The sequence below is a fragment of the Leucoraja erinacea genome, chromosome 15, assembly GCF_028641065.1.
Source record: "Leucoraja erinacea ecotype New England chromosome 15, Leri_hhj_1, whole genome shotgun sequence".
In the NCBI taxonomy this organism is placed as follows: Eukaryota; Metazoa; Chordata; class Chondrichthyes; order Rajiformes; family Rajidae; genus Leucoraja; species Leucoraja erinaceus.
Genome location: NC_073391.1, coordinates 13,193,576 through 13,217,440, shown reverse-complemented (window position 1 = coordinate 13,217,440; position 23,865 = coordinate 13,193,576). Strand labels below are relative to the sequence as shown.

At 42.7% G+C, this 23,865-nt stretch overlaps 2 protein-coding genes across 12 annotated transcripts in view; both read left to right on the top strand.

The window, feature by feature from the left end:
• mki67 (marker of proliferation Ki-67) overlaps positions 1-23,865 on the top strand; it is a 274,252-nt gene that overhangs the window by 146,095 nt on the left and 104,292 nt on the right.
• Positions 1-23,865, top strand: part of ptprea (protein tyrosine phosphatase receptor type Ea) — a 259,188-nt gene that overhangs the window by 224,915 nt on the left and 10,408 nt on the right. For all 11 annotated transcript variants that reach the window (XM_055646692.1, XM_055646691.1, XM_055646694.1 and 8 more), the window contains 6 exons: positions 979-1,076; positions 11,985-12,104; positions 14,402-14,562; positions 19,440-19,575; positions 19,851-20,000; positions 22,606-22,699. In XM_055646692.1, the coding sequence (XP_055502667.1) occupies positions 979-1,076; positions 11,985-12,104; positions 14,402-14,562; positions 19,440-19,575; positions 19,851-20,000; positions 22,606-22,699 (759 nt within the window). The remainder of the gene's footprint in view (positions 1-978; positions 1,077-11,984; positions 12,105-14,401; positions 14,563-19,439; positions 19,576-19,850; positions 20,001-22,605; positions 22,700-23,865) is intronic.

Sequence of the window (23,865 nt, the reverse complement as noted above, 5' to 3'; positions counted from 1 at the left end):
TAGTGAAGATTATGAATGCACTACAGACAGACAGCAATTCTCTACAACACTCCAGCAAGTTTGATCAAGGTTGCCACCCTCTTGTCCAAACCAGAATGGGAACCCACCACACTAAATCGTGATTCCACCAGTGGGGCAAGCAGTAGCCATTTGCTTCTCCTGCACCTCAAATGTAAAGGAGCAAACCAAAGACATATAAGGACATTCTAGAACTTGGTCTGTACTCTTCCAGCGCCTGGAATCTCCAGGCTTCCTCATCATCAGAATCAGAATCAGAATCACGCTTTATTCCCCAAGTATGTTTTGCAACATACGAGGAATTTCATTGGCCAGGTCAGTCATACAATTAAAAGCAACAGATCACTCAAAAACACATTTTAACATGAACATCCACCACAATGATTCCTACACATTCTTCACTGTGATGGAAGGCGAAATAAAGTTCAAATCCTTTCTCTTAGTTCTTCCTCGGTCGTGGGCCTCGAGCCCCCGTTGACGGGACAATCTTGACTCCTGCAGCCGGCGGCATTTCAGGCCCTCCACATCGAATCCATACACTTGACCTGTGTCAAGGGTTATGGGAGAAGGCAGGAGAATGGGGTTAGGAGCAGGAGATAGATCAGCCATGATTGAATGGCGGAGTAGACGACCGGCAGAATGACCTAACGCTGCTCCTCTCACTTATGACCAGTGTGCTGGAAAATTGCATAACCACAGAAACAAACTTTACTTTCAAGGTGAATTTCAAAAATGCACAGATTGTTTTTTTTAAAGCAAATTTTGTGTTGAAAGGAGTTGCTTCATGCGGGGATGGATACCTGTGGCTTGTCGAGGTAATTTATGGTTCACCATCATTTCATTTGAAAATGGGATTGTGTAAAAATGCTATCAAGTTAAAGGCATGAGGTTTTGTTCCCGTATCTTTTATTCCGAATGATTTATGAAGCAGACATTCAGTTCTATCTTTATTCCCTAAAGGACCCAAGGAAGAGACTGTAGCAGATTACTGGCGAATGATATGGGAACAGAAATCTGCCACCATTGTTATGTTAACAAATGTAAAAGAGAAAAAGGAGGTGAGTGCGTGAACATACAAAAAGTACATTGTCACTGACGATATGACAACTGAGTGTCCCTCGGTGTGAGGAAAATGTACCTCGTATTAAAGTGAAGATTATTCATTTGATATTTTCACTGGTAAATCGTTTCTGAGAAATATTCCTTATCAGTTTTTTTTATTGAATTGTTCATAAAATCTTATGAATAGCTTATCAAATTTTATCAAACTTTTCTGAAGGTGTAGCAGCTGCATATTATCAGAAATATTAAATCATGTGTATAACTATTAAAAAGAAGATTTAATAAAATTTGAAGAGATGTATCACAACCATTAGCTGGGCAGGAGAAGTAGAAACTGTGGGCCAAGTGTAGGTGGCAGATAATTATAAGGGGTGTGAGTGCAACTAATTATCAAAATGGGTATAACTGGGACCAAATGTGGCTTCGAAAGGAAGGGGTCAAACAAGAAATAGATTTGTAATAGTATGCTGCTGCCGTCACAGCAAGTGTGTAGAGGATTGCAACAATGCAAGTGTTACCCAACCAGAAACCATGCATGCACTGTGAGGTCCAATCCCAGGTGGTCCAAATCCACAGCTTTCAAGTTGAATGATCCCGTGCAGTGCAAGAAATCTACTTATGATCTTCACAAAGCCATTCAGGATGCCAAGAGTGAATTCCAGAGAAAGCAAGAGTCCCGGCATAACTACACAAGCTGTGCGGCCAAATTCTGCCTGACTCCATTTACAAGTTTGCAGATTACACCGTTCTAGTGGACCGGATCTCGAACAATGACGAGATGGAATACAGGAATGAGGTAGAGACCTTATTAGCATGGTGTCAAGGAAACAATCTCTCTCTCAATGTCAGCAAGATGAAGGAGCTAGTTATTGACTTCAGGAAGCGAGGTGGAGTACATGCCTCAATCAACATCAATGATGCCGACTGCAAATGGTCGAGAGATTCATGTTCTTTGCCATATATATCATCAACAACTTGTCCCTGACCAACTACATTGAAGCTACAGCCAAGAAAACACGTCAACACCTCCACTTCCTCAGAAGACTAAGGAAGTTTGGCGTGTCTTCAACGACTCTTGTACAAATGCACAGTAGTTTGGGATGCATCACAGCTTGTTTTGGCAAAAACTCTGTCAGAAGAAATTGCTGAACGTTGTGGATGCGGCCCATTTCATCACGCTGACCAGCCTCCCTGCCAGACTCCATCTGCACTTCACACTGACTTGGGAAAGCAGCCAACATAATAAAGGACCCAGTCACTTCTCCCTTCTCCTGACGGGTAGCAGTTACAAAAACTCGAAAGCATGTATCACTGGAATCGGGAACAGCTTATTCCCTGTCAGACTGCTGAACCGTCCTCCCATATGCTAGGGTGTAGTCCCGAACTTCCGACCTGCCTCATTGCAGACCTTGGACTTTTTCTCTGTAGCTGTAACCTAGAATGCTGTAACACTATATTTGCCGCTCTGGTATTTTTCTTTTTGCATTATCTGTTATACTTGCATATGACTTGATTGTATATTATGATCTGAATTGACTGGTTGGAGCACACACACACTCACACACACACACTCATATACTCACACACTCATATATTCATGCACACTCACGCTCGTACACACACACACATACACATGCGCACACACAAGCTTTATCTATATCAATACCGATACCAATTTGGAAATTACAGCATCACCTTCAGAATCTAGTGTCCAGCCAGGTTCATGTAGTACTGACTATTTTGCAGAACAACTTGTTCCTGCTGCACTTAGAATATTGTGCCTATTTCCCTCCATCATAAACCAGAAAGAGAATTGGCATGAAACTAGCTTTAATAGTAAGATTAACGAGTACTTACCAGTACGAAGTTTGATCTGTATTTTATGAGGAGTTACGGTGAGGGATTAAGTGAAGACCCCAGCTCCAGTGCGCATGCGGCATACTTCGAAGCAGCGGTGTGAAATCACAGAATAGACACAATATTTGAAGTAAGATAGTAAAGATCACGAGACATCAGTTTATTAGCTTGATCTGTATAATGAGGGTGGGAGCGGCGGGCACTTAATCCCTCACCGTAACTCCTCATAAAATACAGATCAAACTTCGTACTGGTAAGTACTCGTTTAATCTTACTATTTTACTTCGGAGTCACGTGAGTGATTCCGTGAAGACTTCAAAGGTCTGTGATTTCAAACCGTGTAACAGTTTTTATTTCACTCACTGCCGAAGTTTATGAGGGAGGAAGTGTTATCGTAATCAACCAGTTGATCTGCTTTCAAAAGAAACAGAAAGGTATTTGTTAACAATAACAACATAACAGAGCTCCTCTGAGCTTAAATTAATATTGCAGTTTGTAATATTCTCCTGCAATTAAATCAGGTTTATCAACGGTTTATAATAAAAAATGTTCTGAACGCGGTTCCCTTGACCATTCTGCTGTATTGAAAATGTGGTCAACCGGGATGTCCATTCGTTCAGCCGCTGATACCAATGCTGCCCTAGTGGAATGGGATTAAATGTATTATTATCTATTCCGGCAGCTTTCAGTACCTGTTTGAGCCACCTTGGAGTGGTTTGGCTCGTACCCCGTTTTGGGTTACTGTGGTTGACCCATAGGCTTTCCTCTCCCTCTAAGATAGTGGGTTGTGTCTATATATAGTAGTAGATGGGTCACCACACTCAACCTGGACTCTGGTGGGTAGGCCCGGAATCCCACCAGTGAATCGGGCGTTCCTGGTCCATATAGCCATATAACGACTACAGCACGGAAAACACAGGCGATCTCGACCCTGCTAGTTCGTGCCGAATCCATATACCTGCGAGTTAGATTTTACCAGACCTAAATATGAACTTGATGCGTCTGGGGTAATCACCATGTATCCAGTCTAGTTTATGGAGTGACCGGACTCTTTGAGTGTGTACGAGAGCCATAAGCATGAGCCTTTTTTAAAACATAGATTAAGCAAGCTGAGGGATCTGGCTGGTGCCATTCTCTGAGGTATGTCAATATCACACCAATATCCCATACATGGGTATATACCTGGGTGTTTGGGGCTTATATTATAGTTGCCCTTCATAAGTTTACCTTCAGTGGATGGGATCCCATGCTCTGCTGACATGCGGTTTTAGATAAGCAGATAAGGCGCTCCATGCTGTATTTACGGCACTGTAACTCACCTTTTAGTCATGGTGTAGATGTTCCAGGAACTCCAATACGTCAGTGGTTGAATAGTTCGTTGTCCCTGCGTCGTGGCAGTATTTTACCCATGTTAGCTTTTAGTGACTGTTCGCAGGGATGCCGACATGGTGGTAATGGTTCCTTTGGATAATCCCAGTCCCTGGTAAGGTCTATTCAAAACCTGCACCCAGGAGTTTGATGTTTCCCTGGCATGGGTGGCTTATGCCTGATACTGGGTTGAGTCAGCAACCATGGTCCACTAGGGAAATCCATAGGTGACTCGCCCACCGTGTCGTGATGAACTGGGAACCATGGCTGTAGGCCGGTCGGGCACGTTCAATATCTCGGAGACAGATCCCATCTGTATTGCGAAGTGCCCGACTGATGAGGCAGAAGGGAGGAAGGCAAAGCAGAAATTCCCCCTTCCAGCGTATAGGCATCTATCGCTGCTGCCTCTAATCTGGTTCCTAAGTCACACACATGGGTTACTGGTGATTCCGTCTTGTGCAACCAAATTGATATCTGGCTTTCAAACTGCTTAATAAATTTAGCAGATATTTTGGGTTATGACATCTATTCAATGTAATCATAAATTGTACCCCGTGACATGGTGTCTCCCACTGTGTTCTAGCTTCCTAGGACATAGGCAGCTGATAGTTAAAATGTCTTTTGACACACCATTGCCAGATTTGTTTGACCAATTTGTTGCACAATAATGATTATTATGCTCCCCATATGGTTGACATAAGCCACCACCATAGTATTATCAATCCGTAACCACATATGTACGTGCTGCATTTGAAATGCATATGCTTTTTAGCCCAATAGGCGATCACCAATCCCAAGAAGTTGATGCCCGGTATGTGTAGTAACGATGTTTGTGACTTGGTCCATCTGTTACCTGTGCTGGATATGGAGTTTAGTTGCTCCCCAGCCTAAAGTACTGGCATTGGTTTTTTAAAATAACCAAGTTGGGATTGGTGATGATAATAGGGCTGAAAAACTATGCCAAATATATGTCTGCCCACCACCTTAATTGTGATATAGCTTCAGTGGGTACATTCATGATTTGATTATAGTGACCCAAGTGTCTTGGCAAAGTAACAGTCATATGGACGGAATTGTTATTGAAGCCCAGATAATCCTTGGTAGTAACGCTTCAATTCTGGTTTATCTGGGCGTGGGATGAACCTCAGCTTTAGGGAGCTGTTTCGTAGCTAGAACTGCTCCACAGCTAATTCCTTTGTTTCCCCTAATATGAGGATATCATCCAATATGTGCCATGATTATGCTTGTTTTCTTAATATTTTCATGGCCATTTTTAATAGTTTAGGGCGGAGGTTTAGACCATATGAAATGCTATATGCTCCCATGGTTGCCCTAACCGGGATATCCATGATCCAGGTAAATATATTTAGGTATCTATAATGATCCTAGTGTATGGTATAAGATAGTTAGCATCTCCCATATCAATGCTCCCCATAGGTATCCTAGGGAGATCAGATGTCTGGCAGTGACAAAACTCCACCTCCATCTTAAAGTGGATATACTCAACAGATTTATTTAGTGATATTAGATCAATGATGATGCTACATTCATCATCTTTTATAGTTTTGGTGAATATATTCGATACAAATTCCAATCCGTTTAGTAATGTGCCTGTTTAGTTCAGCTTGCCTTCTCACTTCTCTTTTCTTAGAGGGAGAAACAGCCCTTTGGGCGCATTGCTGAACTGGCAGTAAAATGCCCAATTTGAATTCGTTTTTATCCTCTAATGCTGTTGAGTATATTTTGGTTATTTGTGACAGCATCCCATGCTTAGCCCACTCCCCATGCAGTTTAGTAGAACACCCTTGTTTTAGTGTAAATTGGGAGGAACCAGACTACCTACCTCCATGCTTGTTGTTTTTCATGAAGGCGTAGTTTGCTGGTATGCTGGTGCTGTCGGTGGGGCGGCGCATCTTCCCACGGCTCCGCTCTGGGCCCCGTCTAAAAAGAACTATGGGGGATCTGCAGCGGTCACCAGGCTTTCACCAGTCCTTGTTTGATATTGGTGGTGGATGCCGAGGGGTGCTGCCAGCTGGGTGTTGGATGTGATGTCCTGCTCGTCCCATAGCCTGCTCCCTCTTCCCCGCAGCAGCGGTTTGCATAGCCCCATATATTCGGGGTTGCGGGCAGGTCTATATGCACCATCGTTCAGTCGAGTATCCCAAATATGGGAACATCTTAGTGTCAGCACCAAAGGCGAGCAAAGGTGGTAACATCTTGACCTTCTGTAGAATTCGCTGCTTGTCTGTGAGTCTACGAGACCCAGCTGCCTGCGGATTTGCCTCTGGAAAGGCCTGTTCCTGCAGGGCTTTTGTTGGGAAGATGGTCGCGTGGAGGAGCCATGTAGTGGCCCACGACACCCAGTGGCTCTTCCTGATCCTGCTCCCCTGGCATACTGCTGTTCTCGTCCGCCTGCCCAGCGCTTAAGCCAGCCCAGCCCTGGCCTCCTTAGCCCTTAAAAAAGGAGCATAAAGGATGCGCTAAATGGGAGGAGGCAAAGCACTCCACTCCGCTGTTGCATCAATCCCTCGATAAGGGAGATGGCTAGTGCAATAGCACTGGGGTAGGAGTCAGCTCCCTTGGCATTCAGCCAGTGCCCCTTTACACCGGCGGCACAGGGAGCGGCTCGGTGTCGAGTGAGCGGGAGCATTGAAATAGCTCCACCGCTACCGGTGGCTGCCTCCCAGATAAGGACCCTCGTGTGGAGTTGGGCAGGCAGTCCTTCTCCTGGAGGTGAACTTCATGACCTCCTCTGGCTTGGGGAGACAGACATACTCATTTTTGCTGTCTCCAACCTGTTCCAGCTTGGAGGAAGATGGCTCCTGTAGAACCTGTAAATTGGTAAGATTTCCCCTTACCTGTATGTAGAGGCTGCCTGCCGTTTTCCAGGCGGCGTTGTGGCGGTTCCCGGGCGGTGATTCTCCTGGTCAGGAGTCTGCAGGGCTGCCGGTCGGGTTTTTTAAAATTTCCCGCCGGTCCGCGGCTGTACGGAACAGCTGTTCAGCGGACCGGCATAGCGCAGCTCCTTGCAGCGGTCCGCAGCGTTAGCGGTCCGGGTGGCACCTTTGGTCCGCAGCGTTAGCGGTCCGGGTGGCACCTTTTCCCCGTCACTGTCGGCCCCACGCTGGAGTCGAAACGGGGCCCGCTCACCATGCCTCACTTTGCTCCCCCTGGAGCAAAAACCACAAGGCCCGATTAAGGTAAGTACTTACCTCTCGTCCTTGGATGCGGGAGCTAGCCCGACTCCCGCTGGCTGCCGCGTTCTGCACGCTGTGCGATAATGCCGCATGCGCACTGGAGCTGGGGTCTTCACGGAATCACTCACGTGACTCCGAAGTAAAATTGAATATCCAGTAAAATATCTCAGAAATAATTAAATGTTCTAACATTCCAGTTTTCTACCTGATAATAATTTATCTTTTGATGTGGAGAGCAGACATTTCTGAATAAGCAACAGAATGCACTTACTTAGAAAATGATTCCTTCAGGTTCAAACAAAATCATCCACTAATTTATAATAATGATCTTGAACTGTAAAACAAATAGATCTCTAGAGCAGCAAGGATGAGCCAAGTTTTAATGAGCACAAGTCTTTCACATCCATACTAATTTGACACACTTAACCCAAAATATTTATGGCTGTATGCCCACTATATTTCTGGGACACATTTGCATCCATTTGTATGTAAAATGTGTGTTGAACAATTGTTGTGCTCTTTGAAATAGCTCACAGCTTTCAGTGAATATCTCACCCGTAAGCAAATTACACTGGGCAATTCTGGGCACAATTCACCCCGGTGTGCAGGTTAATTTTTTGTTGTGCTGGTGATGACACTTCAATGTTTCCCTCACTAATTTCATAACTAACATTTGAAATTAAAGTAAAAGTATACAGTGTACAGCCTTGTTTCACTAAAACAAGAAACAAACTCTGTGGTAAGTCATCAGTTATGCGTGAATTAAAATGTCCCTAATGGGATATCAAAGTCTTCCTCTAATTATGCTTGTCTGACTGTTCACTGTACTTTGAGTGTTGGAGGTTTTCCATGTGTCTGATTTACCTGCAGCAGCTTCTCACTGCAGAGATCATCACTCCATCAAGCACAAGGCTGCTTCGAATGATGCAGAGTAACCTATGGGCCTGTCCCACCCACTTAGGTGACTTTTTAGGCGACTGCAGGAGACTATGCAGTTGCCACATGGTCGCCACATGTGGTTGCCGAGGAGTAGCCTTCATGGTCGTAAGGAGGTCCCACATTCTGGGAACTAGTCGTGGCCTCATTATGGTTGCCGTGAATTTTTCATGTTGAAAAACATGTTGAAAAATTAGTGGCGACTAGAATGAAGCCGCCGTGGAGAGTAGCGAGAATTCTCGTGCTGTAGGTGGGTCGCCAGGAGGTCCTAGTGGGTTGCCAGGACATTGAAGGTTCTCGTAGGTTGTAGCCGGTGCTGACCAGTGAATTTCATTTGCTCATTGAGGAAAAAAAGGTAAACAGTAGTTTTCAGAACCAAGGATAACCGACCGGTAATGTTAATGTCCGCCGAGCTTCACAGCCGTGTATCTCTGGCTTCTTAAAAGTTGGCTCCACTCCTTCTCTCTGCTTCTCCCCCCTCTCCCCCCCTCTCCCCTCTTATTTTAAAGGATTTACCGTACACTGTGTGTGTCTGTGTCACCTTGGCTTTGCACCGTGGGAATTTTTTAGACAGGGCAAACGAGGGAAGCGCTGTCTAAAATATTCACATGGGCTGGAGAAGGATACGATGTGTTTGTGTGTGCGTTCCACTCAGACAGTCGCCGTTCCAGTTCCCGGTTTTTCAGGCGACTGCCGGCTACTTGACAGTCGCCCCGGCAGTCCGCTGGTAAATCGCCTAAGTGGGACAGGCCCATTAGAGCATAGGAATCGATGGGATCATTGGGAGTCTGAGAGTTACCAGAACAGTGTTGACATGTTTAACCTCAGTTAGAGATTTTTAATAGGTCCTATAGTTGGCCATTGGACAAAAAATCAATTTAGTTCACCAAAAGCAGATGAAATTCAGTTTCTAGGCATAAGTTTCACCTATTGTTTAGTGGCAAAAAATATCAATATAATCTAGTGATTTAAATGACTGTTAAATTAGCAGAAAATACAAAATGAATTTCTTTCATCTCTGAAACATTTTTATCATTGGATTTACCATGCGTCTATTTTTATTCTAGTCAGCGAAGGAAATCACTTAAAACTCATGGCATATGGAAAACAAAAAATCCATTGCACACAAAACAAAATGCACACCGTTAATAGTAGCATCAAAGCATACATTTTAAAGTACAGCTTTGGACTCTAACTTGTACTTAAGAATGCATGAAAATTCCACCATATATGAATACTTGAAAATAATGGATTCCTGAAAACTATTTTTCTTTTTCCTCTGTCATTTATAATTGAGCATTTTTTCCCCAGGAATGGCAACAGTGTGGTGGTGTGGACCAATAATGTGGTAACCTAATTCCACATCCCCTGCTACAACATTCAATTATTTTTAGACTGATTTTGGGAGAGGAAGGGAATTTTTTTATCAGGCCCAGTTCAGATCACCAGTTGTTTTATGATATCCTCACTGCACTAAAAATGGTGCAATTACATTCTGTTTTTATTCTAAAGGAAATTGGACAAAACCACATTTGAATTTCAAATCAGATCAGTGACAAAGACAAGCCCAAACTGCAAAACAGCAAAGTATCCAACTCCCAGTCAATGCGTTAGATATTTTCAAGCTTTCAGGGGCAGCAAATATTGAATACAGTCAGCAAAACGTAAAGCAGACTGCTGCGTGATGTGTGCACATGTAGATTCAATCATTCAATTCAATGATTCAATGGGCATCAGGGTGATGAAACTTGTCAGCAAGTAGCTCGGCATTGCCCAGTTTTGGGCTGTTGCGGAAACTTGAATTCAGGCTACTGCTAAATAAGGGCATCATGACTGGGTGGCGCTGTACAATGGCAGCTTCGCCAACAGTCTGTCTCGTCCTTTTCTTCTTTTGGTGTTTTTGGTCTGTTGTTAAATGTATGTTTTAGTGTATCTTTAGTTTTGTATTATTTGGGGGGGGTGGAGGAAACTTTTTTTAATCTCTTTTCTCGACGGAGATGGGATTTTTTCCATATCGTACCTCCGTCCGCATTGCGGCCTAACATCGGGAGCTGGCGGCCTATTGCTGAGGATCGACTTCGGGAGCTCCAAGGTCAGAAGCCTGTGGGACTTAATATCATGGAGGTCACGATCCCTTGGTTAGAGACCGACTCCGGGAGCTCCAAATGCAGGAGCCTCGACTGCCCCGATCGCGGGAGCTTCGACCACTGGCTGCGGGAGCTTCGATCGCCCCGACTACGGATGGTTCCACTGCCCTGTCCGCGGGAGAATAAAGAGGAAAGAAGATGAGACGATTCCTCATCACAGTGAGGATATGGGGCAGCCGCTGTGGTGGATGTTTACTTCAACTTTTATGTAGTTGTATGTCTGGGTGTATTGCAAATCAAATTCCTTGTATGTTTTTACATACTTGACTAATAAATTCATTACAATGACTGCTGACAAGATATCAGGCACTGGCTCCTGCCACACACTGCATGTGGTTACATGGCAGTTGGACTCTGATGGTATGTGTAGGAAGGAACTGCAGATGCGTTTTTGAACCACAGATAGACACAAAAAGCTGGAGAAACTCAGCGGGTCAGACAGCATCTGTGGAGAAAAGGAATATGTGAATTTTTGGCAACGAGACTGAAGAGTCTTGAAAAGGGTCTCGACCCGAAACGTCACCAATTGCTTTCCTCCAGAGATACTATCTGACCCGCTGAGTTTCTCCAGCATTTTGTTTCCATCTGAGGATATGTAATCTATTTTGGTTGTTTTCCTTCAGTACTCCCCCTGTGCCATGCTGCAAGTTATAGCAATTTGAATGACTTCTGGATTGACCCAAACACTTGCAGAGCCATAGCAACAACCAGTTAGGTTGAACAGCTCGAAGCCGACATAAATAGTTGATGATCCTGTTGAAAGCACCAGTAGGGTGAAGGTGGTGGTTGGGTGGGTGGCTGCCCGCTGACATGTACTCAAGTGTGCACGGTTGAAAGAGATCATACTTGAGCTCTGAAATGCCAATGCACGCATTAATGCCAATGCACACATAAATCAGTGCCATCATGTGCCTTCTCAGCACACTGATAGCAGATAATATTAGATCCATTATGGAGTACAGCTGATCTTGCCTCACAAATGTGTGCATACACACATTAAACATCATATTTGAACCAAATTGGCAGCAGAGCATCAAACATTATGTACTTCAGGCACAAAGCGGCTAATTGGAATCAAACTTGAAGAGATTTATTAATTGTACTATGCGTTGACCAACACTAATTCATTCCAAAATGTTTTTTAAGTCTATTGATTGATTCTAGCGTTATGGTTTGTCATTATCTTTACTTTCAATGCTGATTTTTAGTATTACAATCCATTTGCTTTTTGTATTTTTAGCATTACAATACATTACAATGTAGTCTCATTTGTGAGCCCCTGATGAATAAAATAAACATTTCCTATACACATGGTTCTTATTTCTGTAGAAAATATTTCTTTTAAATTTGGTTTGTTTCTATTATCCCAATAAACACCGATATTCATTTATTCCTGTAGGAGAAGTGTTATAAGTACTGGCCTGATCAGGGTTTGTGGACGTATGGAGCAATACGGGTCTCAGTGGAAGATGTCACCGTGCTTGTGGATTACACCATACGCAAGTTCACCATACAGAATGTAAGTATTTCCAGATTTCCCTCTGCTTCGTGAACTAAATGATTTGCAGAGAAATAAAAACGTATTTCACTTGCTTTTTTGGCGCAGACTATTTGTTAGTCTATTATGTACATGCTTAAAAAAAATGTAATTGCACATTATTTTATATCTGGCAGAAATTTTTTACAGCCTTCAAGAGTATATTCAATTAACTCAGGAAACAATAAATCAACTTTAGTTCTCAGTAGGAAGATTTTTTTTAAACTTTATAAAAAATATTAATGAAAATAAGATGCTTAAAGGTTATAGATTAATTGGGAGTTTTGTTTATTTAAAATTCCATGGGTATATGCTCACCACACTCATGTTGATTCAAAGTGATGTGGTCTTCCAATCTCACCAACAGCAATGTCAAACACCCTCTCTGATCAAACAAAATGTGCATGGATTCTGCATGGATTCTCAGAATATGCTTAAAAAATTAACATTAGAATTACAGATCATGATTGGAAATGTTCTCTCCTTGGGGTCCTGGTGTGTTAAATGTCCCACTTTAACTGCAGCTAACAACTGAGGCGAAATCTGGTCCATTTTCTTGCGTTGTTCTGAAGGTGGGAACAAGTGCATCATCAAACTTGTGAGAGATGTAAAGTACATTTGCAACAATAAATTCATATGTTGTCATAAAAAAACTAGACGTAATCTAAAGTAGACAAAAATGCTGGAGAAACTCAGCGGGTGAGGCAGCATCTATGGAGCGAAGGAATATGTGATGTTTCGGGTCGAGACCCTTCTTCAGACTGATGTGGAGGTGGGGGGTGGGGGGAGCGGGAAGATGGAACGAAGAGGCGGAGACAGTAGGCTGTGGGAGAGCTGGGAAGGGGAGGGGGAGGAGACAGAAAGCAAGGACTACCTGAAATTGGAGAAGTCAATGTTCGTACCGCTGGGGTATAAACTGCCCAAGCGAAACATGAGATGCTGCTCCTCCAATTTGCGGTGGGACTCACTCTGGCCATGGAGGAGGCCTAGGACAGAAAGGTCGGATTTGAAATGGGAGGGGGAGTTGAAGTGCTGGGCCACCAGGAGATCAGGTTGATTAATGCGAACCGAGCGGAGGTGTTGGGTGAAGCGATCGCCAAGCCTACGCTTGGTCTCACCGATGTAGAACAGCTGACACCTAGAGCAGCGGATGCAATAGATGAGGTTGGAGGAGGTGCAGGAGAAACTCTGCCGCACCTAGAAAGACTGCTTGGGTCCTTGAATGCAGTCAAGGGGGGAGTTAAAGTGACAAGTGTGGCATTTCCTGCGGTTGCAAGGGAAAGTACCAGGGGAGGGGGTGGTTTGTGGTGGGAAGGAAGGAAATGACCAGGGAGTTACGGAGGGAGCGGTCTCTGAGGAAAGCCGAAAGGAGAGGAGATGGGAAGATGTGGCCAGTGGTGGGATCACATTGGAGGTGGCGAGGATGTTGCAGGATAATCTGTTGTATGTGACGGCTGGTAGGGTGAAAGGTGAGGACAAGGGGGACTGTCCTTGTTACAAGTGGGGGGATGGGGAGAGCAGAGGTACGGGACATAGAGGAGACCCTGGTGAGAGCCTCATCTATAGTCGAAGAGGGGAACCCCCGTTCCCTAAAGAAAGAGTGGGATTGGTGAGCAAGAGAAGGCACTCTGCTAAAGAGGCCATTTATTCATTTATGCTACTAAAGCATGGAAAGGAAAAAAAAAAAGCATTTGCTCGCTAACCATGAACATCACAGATTAGTTGTTTCAATTTCTAGATCAAGTGCACTGAGAAGATAATTTGATGCACTGCACCTCAAAGATTATTTATCTCCGTATTCATTTCACCACATCCTCCCCATTGAACACAAGGAGCCATTTTATGTCTACGAGCCATTTTGTTTCTACTTTAACCCTGTATTTTGAAAACAAATATCAAACCATTTTTTAAATGTTGATCAACCTTTGAAAAATTGTAAGATTTTCTGAGACAAGTTTTGGTTTGGTGCTTTTCCTGAAAGGATCATCATCTGAGGCATGTTGCTTGGTTAGATTTAATTGAGTATATTCTGTTAACCTGTCCCATTTTAGCTACCATTGTACTTCATTAGAATATATGATTATACTTTACAATGTATTTGTGATACAAAAAAGCGATTGATTTTGACCAAGCCCTTTCCCAATGTAAAGCTTTAAGATGTATGTTGCCTTGTTCCGTTGATATTAGATAAGGAGAGAGTGATAGATATTGGTAATTGTAATTTCTTGTGTTTTATGGCGTAAATGTTACAATTTTTATGACAATTGCATTCATTACAGCAAACAGTTGGCAACAAAGCTCCAAGACTAGTGACACAGCTTCACTTCACCAGTTGGCCTGACTTTGGTGTTCCCTTTGCACCCATTGGGATGCTCAAATTTCTGAAGAAGGTTAAAGCACTGAACCCTTCCTATGCAGGACCTATTGTAGTTCACTGCAGGTAATTGCTGCCTTTATTTTGCATCATTCTATGGTTTAAAAGTGGTACATTTTAATAGGTTTTATAAAGCCACGTGTGATATTCTGTTTTGTTGAGTTTGCCAAAATATATTTTACTGTCTGTAAACATTTACTGTATGTAACTATTTAGCAGCTACTTGGCACCGGGTCATGAAGTGTCTTGATATAGAACACATTGTCTGGGGTTCTCCCCAGCCTACCATTTCCTGCCTGTTCAAAAGCAGGAAATGCCTGGTGGTTATTTAGTGCATTAGACTAGAGAGAATATGCTGGTTACCAGCATTCAATTAATATTGTACTCTATTTTATAATATTTTATTTCTGTACGAGTTTGTCACTAAATATTACAAACTCAGTTTGCTACCCAACTCTGCTGGAATCCCTTGAGATGATGTTTCATTTCTAGTTAATATTAAAGGTGTAGTGGACTAGGGGTCATCTCTGACAGTTATTCAGAGTTCATATGAGAGCCGTGACTCTAGGAAACGTGTTTCTTGCGAATCACCGTGAGTGATCCCACAACTTTGCTTTTCTCTAAATTATGCGCATTGCCAACTTCTGACCTGATCAAGTGACGCTTGGCTTCATCACCACGAGCTTCTTCCTTTTCCTCCACGGCCTAAGCAGGATATCCAAAATGGAGAAAGGGACAGACTAAGTTACATAAGGCAGTGAGCAGGACCTTTAAGACATGTTAGGGAATAAGAGAGGTATTCTTACAGAACAGAGGAAAATAGTCAACAATAGAGGGAACACACAAAAGCTGGAGCAACTCAATGGGTCGGATAGGATCTCCGCAGAACATGGATAGGCAACGTTTCGGGTCAAATACCTTCTTCAGCCTAATCACAGTGGTCTGCCTGCAATCAATCTGAAGAAGGGTCCCGACGTAAAACGTCACCTATTCATGTTCTCTGGGGATGCTGCCTGATCGACTGAGTTACTCCAGCATTTTGTGCCTTTCCTTAGTAAGAAAGATGGAATGATTGAGTGTTGTCCAAACTATTTGGGTAATGGGCTGCTTCCTGATTGAATGCCAAGTATGCAGCTGTCTTACATTGGTGCAAACTATTTGACGTTGGTTTTAAGAATGAGTCTTGGTAGTTTGTCAGTGATTGGGTGTGATGGTCCATGTAGTGTCTGAGGCTAGCAGATATGATATGGCATTTGAATTTGTATTCACTGACCATGGAGAATATTAAATCTTTGACAGCACCGTATTCAGTTCCTTTATCCTTGACTTCTGGAGGTGCCCATCTCACAGTTCTCTATATCCCACTGTCTTTGGGCATGTAGCCAGAAGGCTTCCAATTTTCCGATTCCCCGATAGATACAGGAGGTCTCCCACTGATACAGGAGGTGTCCCACTGATACAGGAGGTGTCCCACTGATACAGGAGGTGTCCCACTGATACAGGAGGTGTCCCACTGATGCAGGAGGTGTCCCACTGATACAGGAGGTGTCCCACTGATACAGGAGGTGTCCCACTGATACAGGAGGTGTCCCCAACTCTGCATTTCTTTTACCAGAAAATCCAGTGCACCAAGTGAAAAACTTGGCGGCAATTCTTGTCCAGCCAATGCCAATCTTCACTGATCAGATTCACTTCCTTTATCACTGTAGTAGTCCTGCATTAGAGGTGCAGACTAGCTTTAAATGGAACCATCTACACTCGATATTGTCCATCCCTCCATTTAACGGCTCGATCAGTATGTGCACTGAAATCATTGGAAAGAACTGGTAGAGTAAAGTTGGTATGCTCTCTGTATCCCAAGCAGTGGCATCTTGCTCCCTGTCCCCATTCTCATGGAAATACATTGCTGAATATCCCTTCATTTAAGCCTTATTGACGAGACTTCAGTTCCATCAAGTTTCTGGACACCTGCTCATCCTAACATGGGAAGCGCAGTTCTGAGTTACTCAACCCTATATATATTAATTCTGTGAACCGTTCTTATGTTTGATGAAGTTACTTTTTTTAGAAATCAATACTTGAAGCAGATCTGTTAGCATTTGTAAATACAGTCGCACAATCATATGTGAGCAGCTTATTCCCCTTTGTGTGGCACAAGGATGTGCTAGCTTTAATACAATTCTAAACCTTTCAATTGTTTCATGAAACAATTCCTCGGTCTCATTATGCCTTCACTTGCCTTCAGTGGAATATAAACTTCACTGCAGAGATATGCAATCCTCTTATGTTGCAGGCAGGGAACTTAAGCAATTGTGTCTGTCCCTTGAAATCTTTTCCAAAGAACACATTGTCAAAGGATGGTCCAGAAAGGCAGGTTCTATTATTACCAGCCTCCAAGACAACAATCTCTCCTCAAAGGTCACAGCACCTGCACCAAAGGAAATTATATTTTATGAGAATGTCGCCAAGAAAGATACAATATCTAAAGATATTAACAGTATTAACTTACCTACTGAAAGCAAATTTTATAAATGCTTTTGTCTCCTGACTTGTTCACACCTTAATAGAACATTAATATCATAATTAATGATTAAAATAGATTGTGATAAGATCCTCATTGGCTTTTTAAATGATGTTATCATGTGCCATCCTAATTTCAATGTGAATAAAGCAGTAAGTTGTTTTGTGATTTTTTTGTCAATCATCTTGAGGTTTACTAGTATGGGCCATCTGTGGAAAAACAGCAAATACACAGAAGGTTAAGAGAAGTACTTACCACAAAATAAAATGCAACTGGTGAAACTCCCAATTCCCCAAGTCATGGGTCTGCTTGTTTGTTCCCTGTGTGAGTTCCAGATGAATATTTAGTTGCCTCATAGCTATTACAGTCGGCAACAGCATAAAGTGACATCTCACCCATGACGTTATCTAGGGGTGAATAACAGGTGCTGGTGCCCACATTTGGTGAATGGGCAAAAGATTTTCCTACCAATACATTTTCCTCTGTTATTTTCTCCAGAGGAGGCAATTTGGGCATCATGCAAGCTGTGGCAGACATGAAACTCTGTGGGCGATATGATTGACTGCTGCTCGTACATATAATTCTAATTTACAGGGTAGACACAAAAAGTTGGAGTAACAGGCAGCATCTCCGGAGAGAAGAAATTCTTACACATTCCAATTTACAGATCAGCTTCCACAATCCCATCAGTCAAAAATGTTTTTTTCCCCTGATCTGAGCAATCATCTATGAATTAATTGCAATGCAATAAGTTTAACTTTCAAACCTGAAAGCATTATCGATCTCCTGGGAAGAAAAGCCACCCAGAGATGCATTATTCTGGAATGTAATAACAAAGCAAACATGCAAAGACATTGGTGCTGCCATGTGCACCCACCTACGAAAGGTGTCAAAGATTGTGAGCTGGGCGTGCAGCTCAGGTGTATTAGCTGTGAAAGAGAGCAACTAATACAGCATCAGAAACCGAAGAAAAAGAAAACAAGATAAAGGGAATGAGAAAGAATAAATGGGCTAAGAAAAAAATGTATATCTAAATAGAGTAAACACAAAACATAGGTTATGGGCCAATTTTGATAACAAGATTGATCTAATAATATTATGGTACAATGGTACTTTATTGTCCCATGTACCTGGATACAGTGGAATTCTATGTTTTGCATACAATCCAGTAAAATCATACAATAAGCACAATCTACAATAAAGACAAGAATAAATAAGTACAAATGTGTGATTATTATAGTGTAAGAATCACTATTGCGGCTCTTTAGCGACTCTTTGTGTACTGTCTTCATGTACTTGGCCGAGGCAGTAAACAAAGACTTGCCGCGTTTCTGGCGCCCTCTGGTGCCCTTCAAATTTAAAGCTCTTAAAAGTATTGAGTCTTGTGTTAAAGACTGGCTGTCCGGACGGCAGCACTGGGCCTGTGTTGCAGAGGTCAGCCTGGCCTAGCAATGCTGTTGATGTCCTCCACCATTTTCAAAAAGGTAGTCTTCGATTTAACATTTGTGGCTGCTTGTAGTTATTTATCCAGCACTCTAGCTACAGAGAAAGTTTGGCACTGGTTTAGTCTGGAAGCATCATTCAAAATACATCTTTTAAACTCTTGGAGTAGTGGCAAAGGCTCACCTATTCAAACACCAGGGATTGGTAATGTCCATTGGTTGTACTTGGCAAAGACAACGACAGTTAAATGATCAAATTATAAAAATAAATATATATTTCTGATTTTGTTTGTCATACGCAATATACATTTATGTATGAATTTAGTGCTAAATCTATATTTCTGTCTGTATATACATATAACTTTTAACACTACATTATCTTGGGATATGCACCATCCTTTATCTGAATTCAGTGCATTAGTAATTTCTGGCAAATAATGTTATCTTGAGGTCTGGTGGCATATAAATATGTCTGAAGAAGGGTCTCGACCCGAAATCACCCATGTCTTCTCTCCAGAGAAGCTACCTGTCCCGCTGAGTTACTCCAGCATTTTGAGTCTATCTTAAATATCTTAAATATGTCTATATTTATAAATATGTTTATATGTTCTATATCAGGACTTGGATAACTATATATAAATTAATTTAACATGGATTATTCTATAACCAGGAAGAATTCTAGAAGCTTGCGATACATTTCTGCACACATGTGATTGGAACGCTACAGAGGGTTTCAAGGAGAAGATCTCCTACTTTCAAGCGGAAGGAATGGACTTAAAGTGAATGTTATTGTTACTTATAATTTACAGCCACTTCCTGAGAGTTGGAAGATTTTTGAGACTTAACATTTACTTCTTTTGCTACTTTCAAGGAGAAGGAATGGACTTAAAATGAATTTCATTGCTTCTTATAATCCATGTCCACTTCCTGAGAGTTGGAAGATATTTGAAACCTAACACTTACATATTTTGCAATTGCAGTGCAGGGGTTGGCAGGACTGGAACCTTCATTGTTATCGATGCTATGATTGATATGATGGAGGCAGAGCAGAAGGTGGACGTCTTTGGTTTTGTGTCACGAATTCGCAATCAACGGCCACAGCTAGTTCAAACTGATGTAAGCTTTATTTTTGTATTAGCTTTTGCTGCTTGATGATGACGCTGATGGTGCTGTGATGGGGACCTCATGACTAGTCTTCGAGTTCTATAAGATACTATGAGCTGCTGATTGCCCAGTGTATTTAATATGCTCGAATTGATGGTGCCTGAACACAGCTCTGTTGCTGTCTCGGGAACTAATAGACTTTACTACAATGTAATATATCATAACACTGTGCTACATGTCTAGGATGATTTTATTAACGTTTTTTTCCACTTTATTGTTCCTTAAAGATGCAGTATTCCTTCATTTATCAAGCGCTGCTTGAACATTACTTGTACGGTGACACAGAGCTGGATGTGAGCTCTTTAGAGAAGCACATACAGAAACTCCGAAATAAAGCAGGGAAGTTCGACATCACTGGCTTAGAAGAAGAATTCAGCGTGAGTCATTATGTCGGACACAAAATAAAAGATGGGCATTCAGTATTGCTACAAAAATTACTCTTTGGAATGATATTCCTGAGTCTGCTGCCACTGCCTCTGTTTTCCATTCCCTCAACCATGTCTAGAAGTCCTATCACATTCAGTCCCAAGCCAAGGAGTAAACGCCCTGAGTAACAGCAGGCTGAGATAAAGGTGATTTTGAAAGTCCTCTTGCATTCCTTAACAGTCTACCTCCTGCGACTAATAGACAATAGACAATAGATGCAAGAGTAGGCCATTCAGCCCTTCGAGCCAGCACCGCCATTCAATGTGATCATGGCTGATCATCCCCAATCAGTACCCTGTTCTTGCCTTCTCCCCATATCCCCTGACTCCCCTAGTTTTAAGGGCCCTATCTAGCTCTCTCATGAAAGCATCCAGAGAGCCTGCCTCCACCGCCCTCTTAGGCAGAGAATTCCACAGACTCACCACTCTCTGTGAGAAAAAGTGTTTCCTCATCTCCGTTCTAAATGGCTTACTCCTTATTCTTAAACTGTGGCCCTGGTTCTGGACCAAGATGTCTTAAATGTCTCTGACATTCAGAGAAGTACATTAAAAACAATATTTAAAATGATTGTGAAGATATGCTACAATTGTAAATTGTATAAGCATTATTAAATTAAGCATAAATGATTAAACAAGAATGATCCTATTCTCATCTTAAACCTGTTCAATTCACTGGGCTCATGGACCCTGCAGCACTTGAATCTGCTCCAGGATTTGTCAATGGGTGCATGAAACTCCTAGCACTCTCCTGCACTGCCACGTAGAGTCCAGCAGAACTTGACCGGTGGGTTCAGGACATCCGTGCTGGTGTAGGTGTACAAAAAACTGTACTTTTGTTGGCACATCCACCAAAATCTATGCCACAATAAATCTGTCATTGGTTAATATGTTACAGTACAATGTTATGTATGCAGATTTGCCTGAAACTTGCAGATTTTTAAAAGGATTTTCATTGAAGTGAATGAGTGAACAACAAAGTAACACTCAGGGTTCAGCTTATTTTGTTAAAATCTTAAATCCGGGAGTTACAGCGGTGCAGCTGGTCGGAACTGCTGCCTCACGGCGCCAGGTTCGATCCTGACCTTTGCGGTCTTTGTGGAGTTTGCACGTTCTCCCCTTGTCACCCGGTGTGTGTCCTCTGGGTGCTCCTTTTTCCTCCCACATCCAGGTTTTTAGGTTAATTAGCTGACGTAAATTGCCCGTAGTGTGTAAGGACTGAAGGTAAAAGTGGGATAACATACAACTAGTGTGAACGGATGAGTTTTGCACCACATTACTTAATCAAAACAATTGTCACCAAGAGATAAGGGCTGCCCTCACAAATCCACTGCCTCATGAGGTGTGGATTGTTTTGCCTGAGAAATGCAGAGAATGGAGGCATACGGATCAAGTGCAGGTGGAGGAGATTACTTTAGCTTGGCATCAGTTTCAGCACGGACGTGGGCCTGAGGGGCTGTTCCCATGATGTACTGTTCTATGTTCAATATAGAGCAACATGAACTGAGGGAAAGAGAGTTCTGCCTCGCTGACACTGAATGTCCTCGTGGGATAGACGAAGGGGAGTAGTAAATGGCAGAGCAGCTGGAGTGACCTTGTATTCCGCCCTTCCCTCCTAGAACAACTAGTGCAGCTCTGCCTGACCTCAATTCTCATCCTATTTCTGCTGCCAGAATAAGCACCTCATGTTAGCCTACAGCCCAACATCATGAACATTGAACTCTTCAATTTCAAGCCAACCCCCGATCCTCAATTCCCAGCTACCATCTTCCCCCCTCTCCCAGCTATTGTGCGCACCTTTCTCCCATCACCCTGTCACCAAATTGCTTTCCCTTCCTCCTTCCAATCATCTCCTACCCTTACCTTGTCCCAGTCCCCATGCCTCAATCTGGCTTCACCTTTCACTTTTCCTCTTCCTTCCTTATCTGACACCCGTTTGTCTCCTTTACATCTCAAGCCTTTGTCCTATCTCCACTCATCTGCCACTTACCACCCCCCCCCCCCCCCCCCCCCCCCCCCAACCACCACCTCTGCCACCACTAAGCTCTTGCCTCACACCTACCTCTACTAAGCTTTGCCTCACACCTACCTCAATCAGAAGAAGGGTCCTGACCCAAGAGGACCTCTGCCCATTTCCTCCACATAACTTGCCTCACCCACTGAATTCATACTTGCTTTGAGTTCTTAAAATATATTCAGTCAAGTGGAGCAGCATTGCAGTGTTGGGTGGCAGTTTAACACCTTCCTAACAACTCTCAAGGCAGTCAGTCCCAACCCCAGCATAAACATTCCTATCGAGATGGCTTTTGCATTAAATGTAGGTGAAAATTATATTTCAACTCAAATCCCAATCTTGAGCACCACAGAGCTTCTTTAGTGCCAGAAGGTACCCAAATAAATTTGCCTTGGTTATTACGTTTTTTGAACACCAAATATGCTCCTTGTATTTTGCTTGGTTTTCATTATAATTTTCAAAATCTATTATTCTTGTGTGTTAAAAATGTATATCTTTTGATTGATATTTTGACTTGACTATGTCCATTCTATATCGTTACTGCAGAAATTGACTACAGTCCGAATAAGGAAGGACAATATGCGAACAGGGAATAGGCCAGTGAACATGAAAAAAGCCAGAGTCCTTCAGATCATTCCCTGTGAGTGATTTAGATTAAAATTAATGAATCATTTATTTACTTTTGTTCAACCTCCAGACATATTGAAATAATTTCCATTACTCACCAAGGGACATGTTCCTTCAAAGAAATCTCATCAGTTCCCCTTCACTATTTCTTAGATCAGCTCTTGGCTGAGACCACACTGTGAGAGGGAGGCAGCAAGCATACGTATATAACAAGGTGCATTCCACGGAAAAGTGTCTATGATTAATACCAAAGGAGCTTTGCATCACTCATCCAAGAGAGAGCTGGAAAGTAGCTTTGTCACAGGTTTAGAGCCAAATCTCTTGTCTGCAGTCTCATCTAGCGTTGGCAAGAGGAGAGGAGAATAACAAAAGAACTAAATAAAAATTCAAACAATGTGTTTAGGTAAATATACCGAGATTGGACCATGCTGTTTTAACAGCATGCAGATAGAGTAACACGATGGACATATGGACCCACCGTTATAATCTTAGCTATAGCTGAAAGCTTCAGCACTTTGCTGTGAATGTGCAAAATTGAAAATGTGCTGTTGAAAGTGATGTTGAGGCTTTAGGTGCTTTGGCATCAAGGTGGCTGGGCCTGGGAGTGTGGTGTCAGATGTTGGACTGGGAGGTAGCTGGATCATGGGGTTTGTGGTGATTGTGAGCCTTGATGGAAAGGGGGGAAGGGATGGTTTATTAGAGGTCAGAAGGACAAACTGTGAGTCAGGGCCAGGGTTTGGGGAAGACCTCAAGAGTCGAGGCACTGGGCTACAGATGGCATCATTAGGTCAGCATTGGGGAAAGTGTCATTAGGAGTCAAGAAGCAATTGTTTCATTTGAGAAGGGGCCTGATACAATGGTATTCCAAGGAGCTTGTTTTATATAGGATTTACTGACTGTCATTTTCAGCTCCTGAACTGTATTGGATCCCATTGATTTATTCTTGCGGCATTTTATAATAAATTATAAAGACACAAGAGATTGTAGCTGTTGGAAAAAAAACTCAGCTGGTCAGTGAGCATTCATGAAGAGAAATGGACAGAAGATGCTTCAGCACAGGACCCTTCCTCAGATCTTCAACCCAACTCGAAACATCATCTATCCTTTTCCCTCCGCAGATGCTGCCTGACCTGCTGAGTTCGTCCAGAACTTAGTTTTTTTTTAAATAGATTATATTCA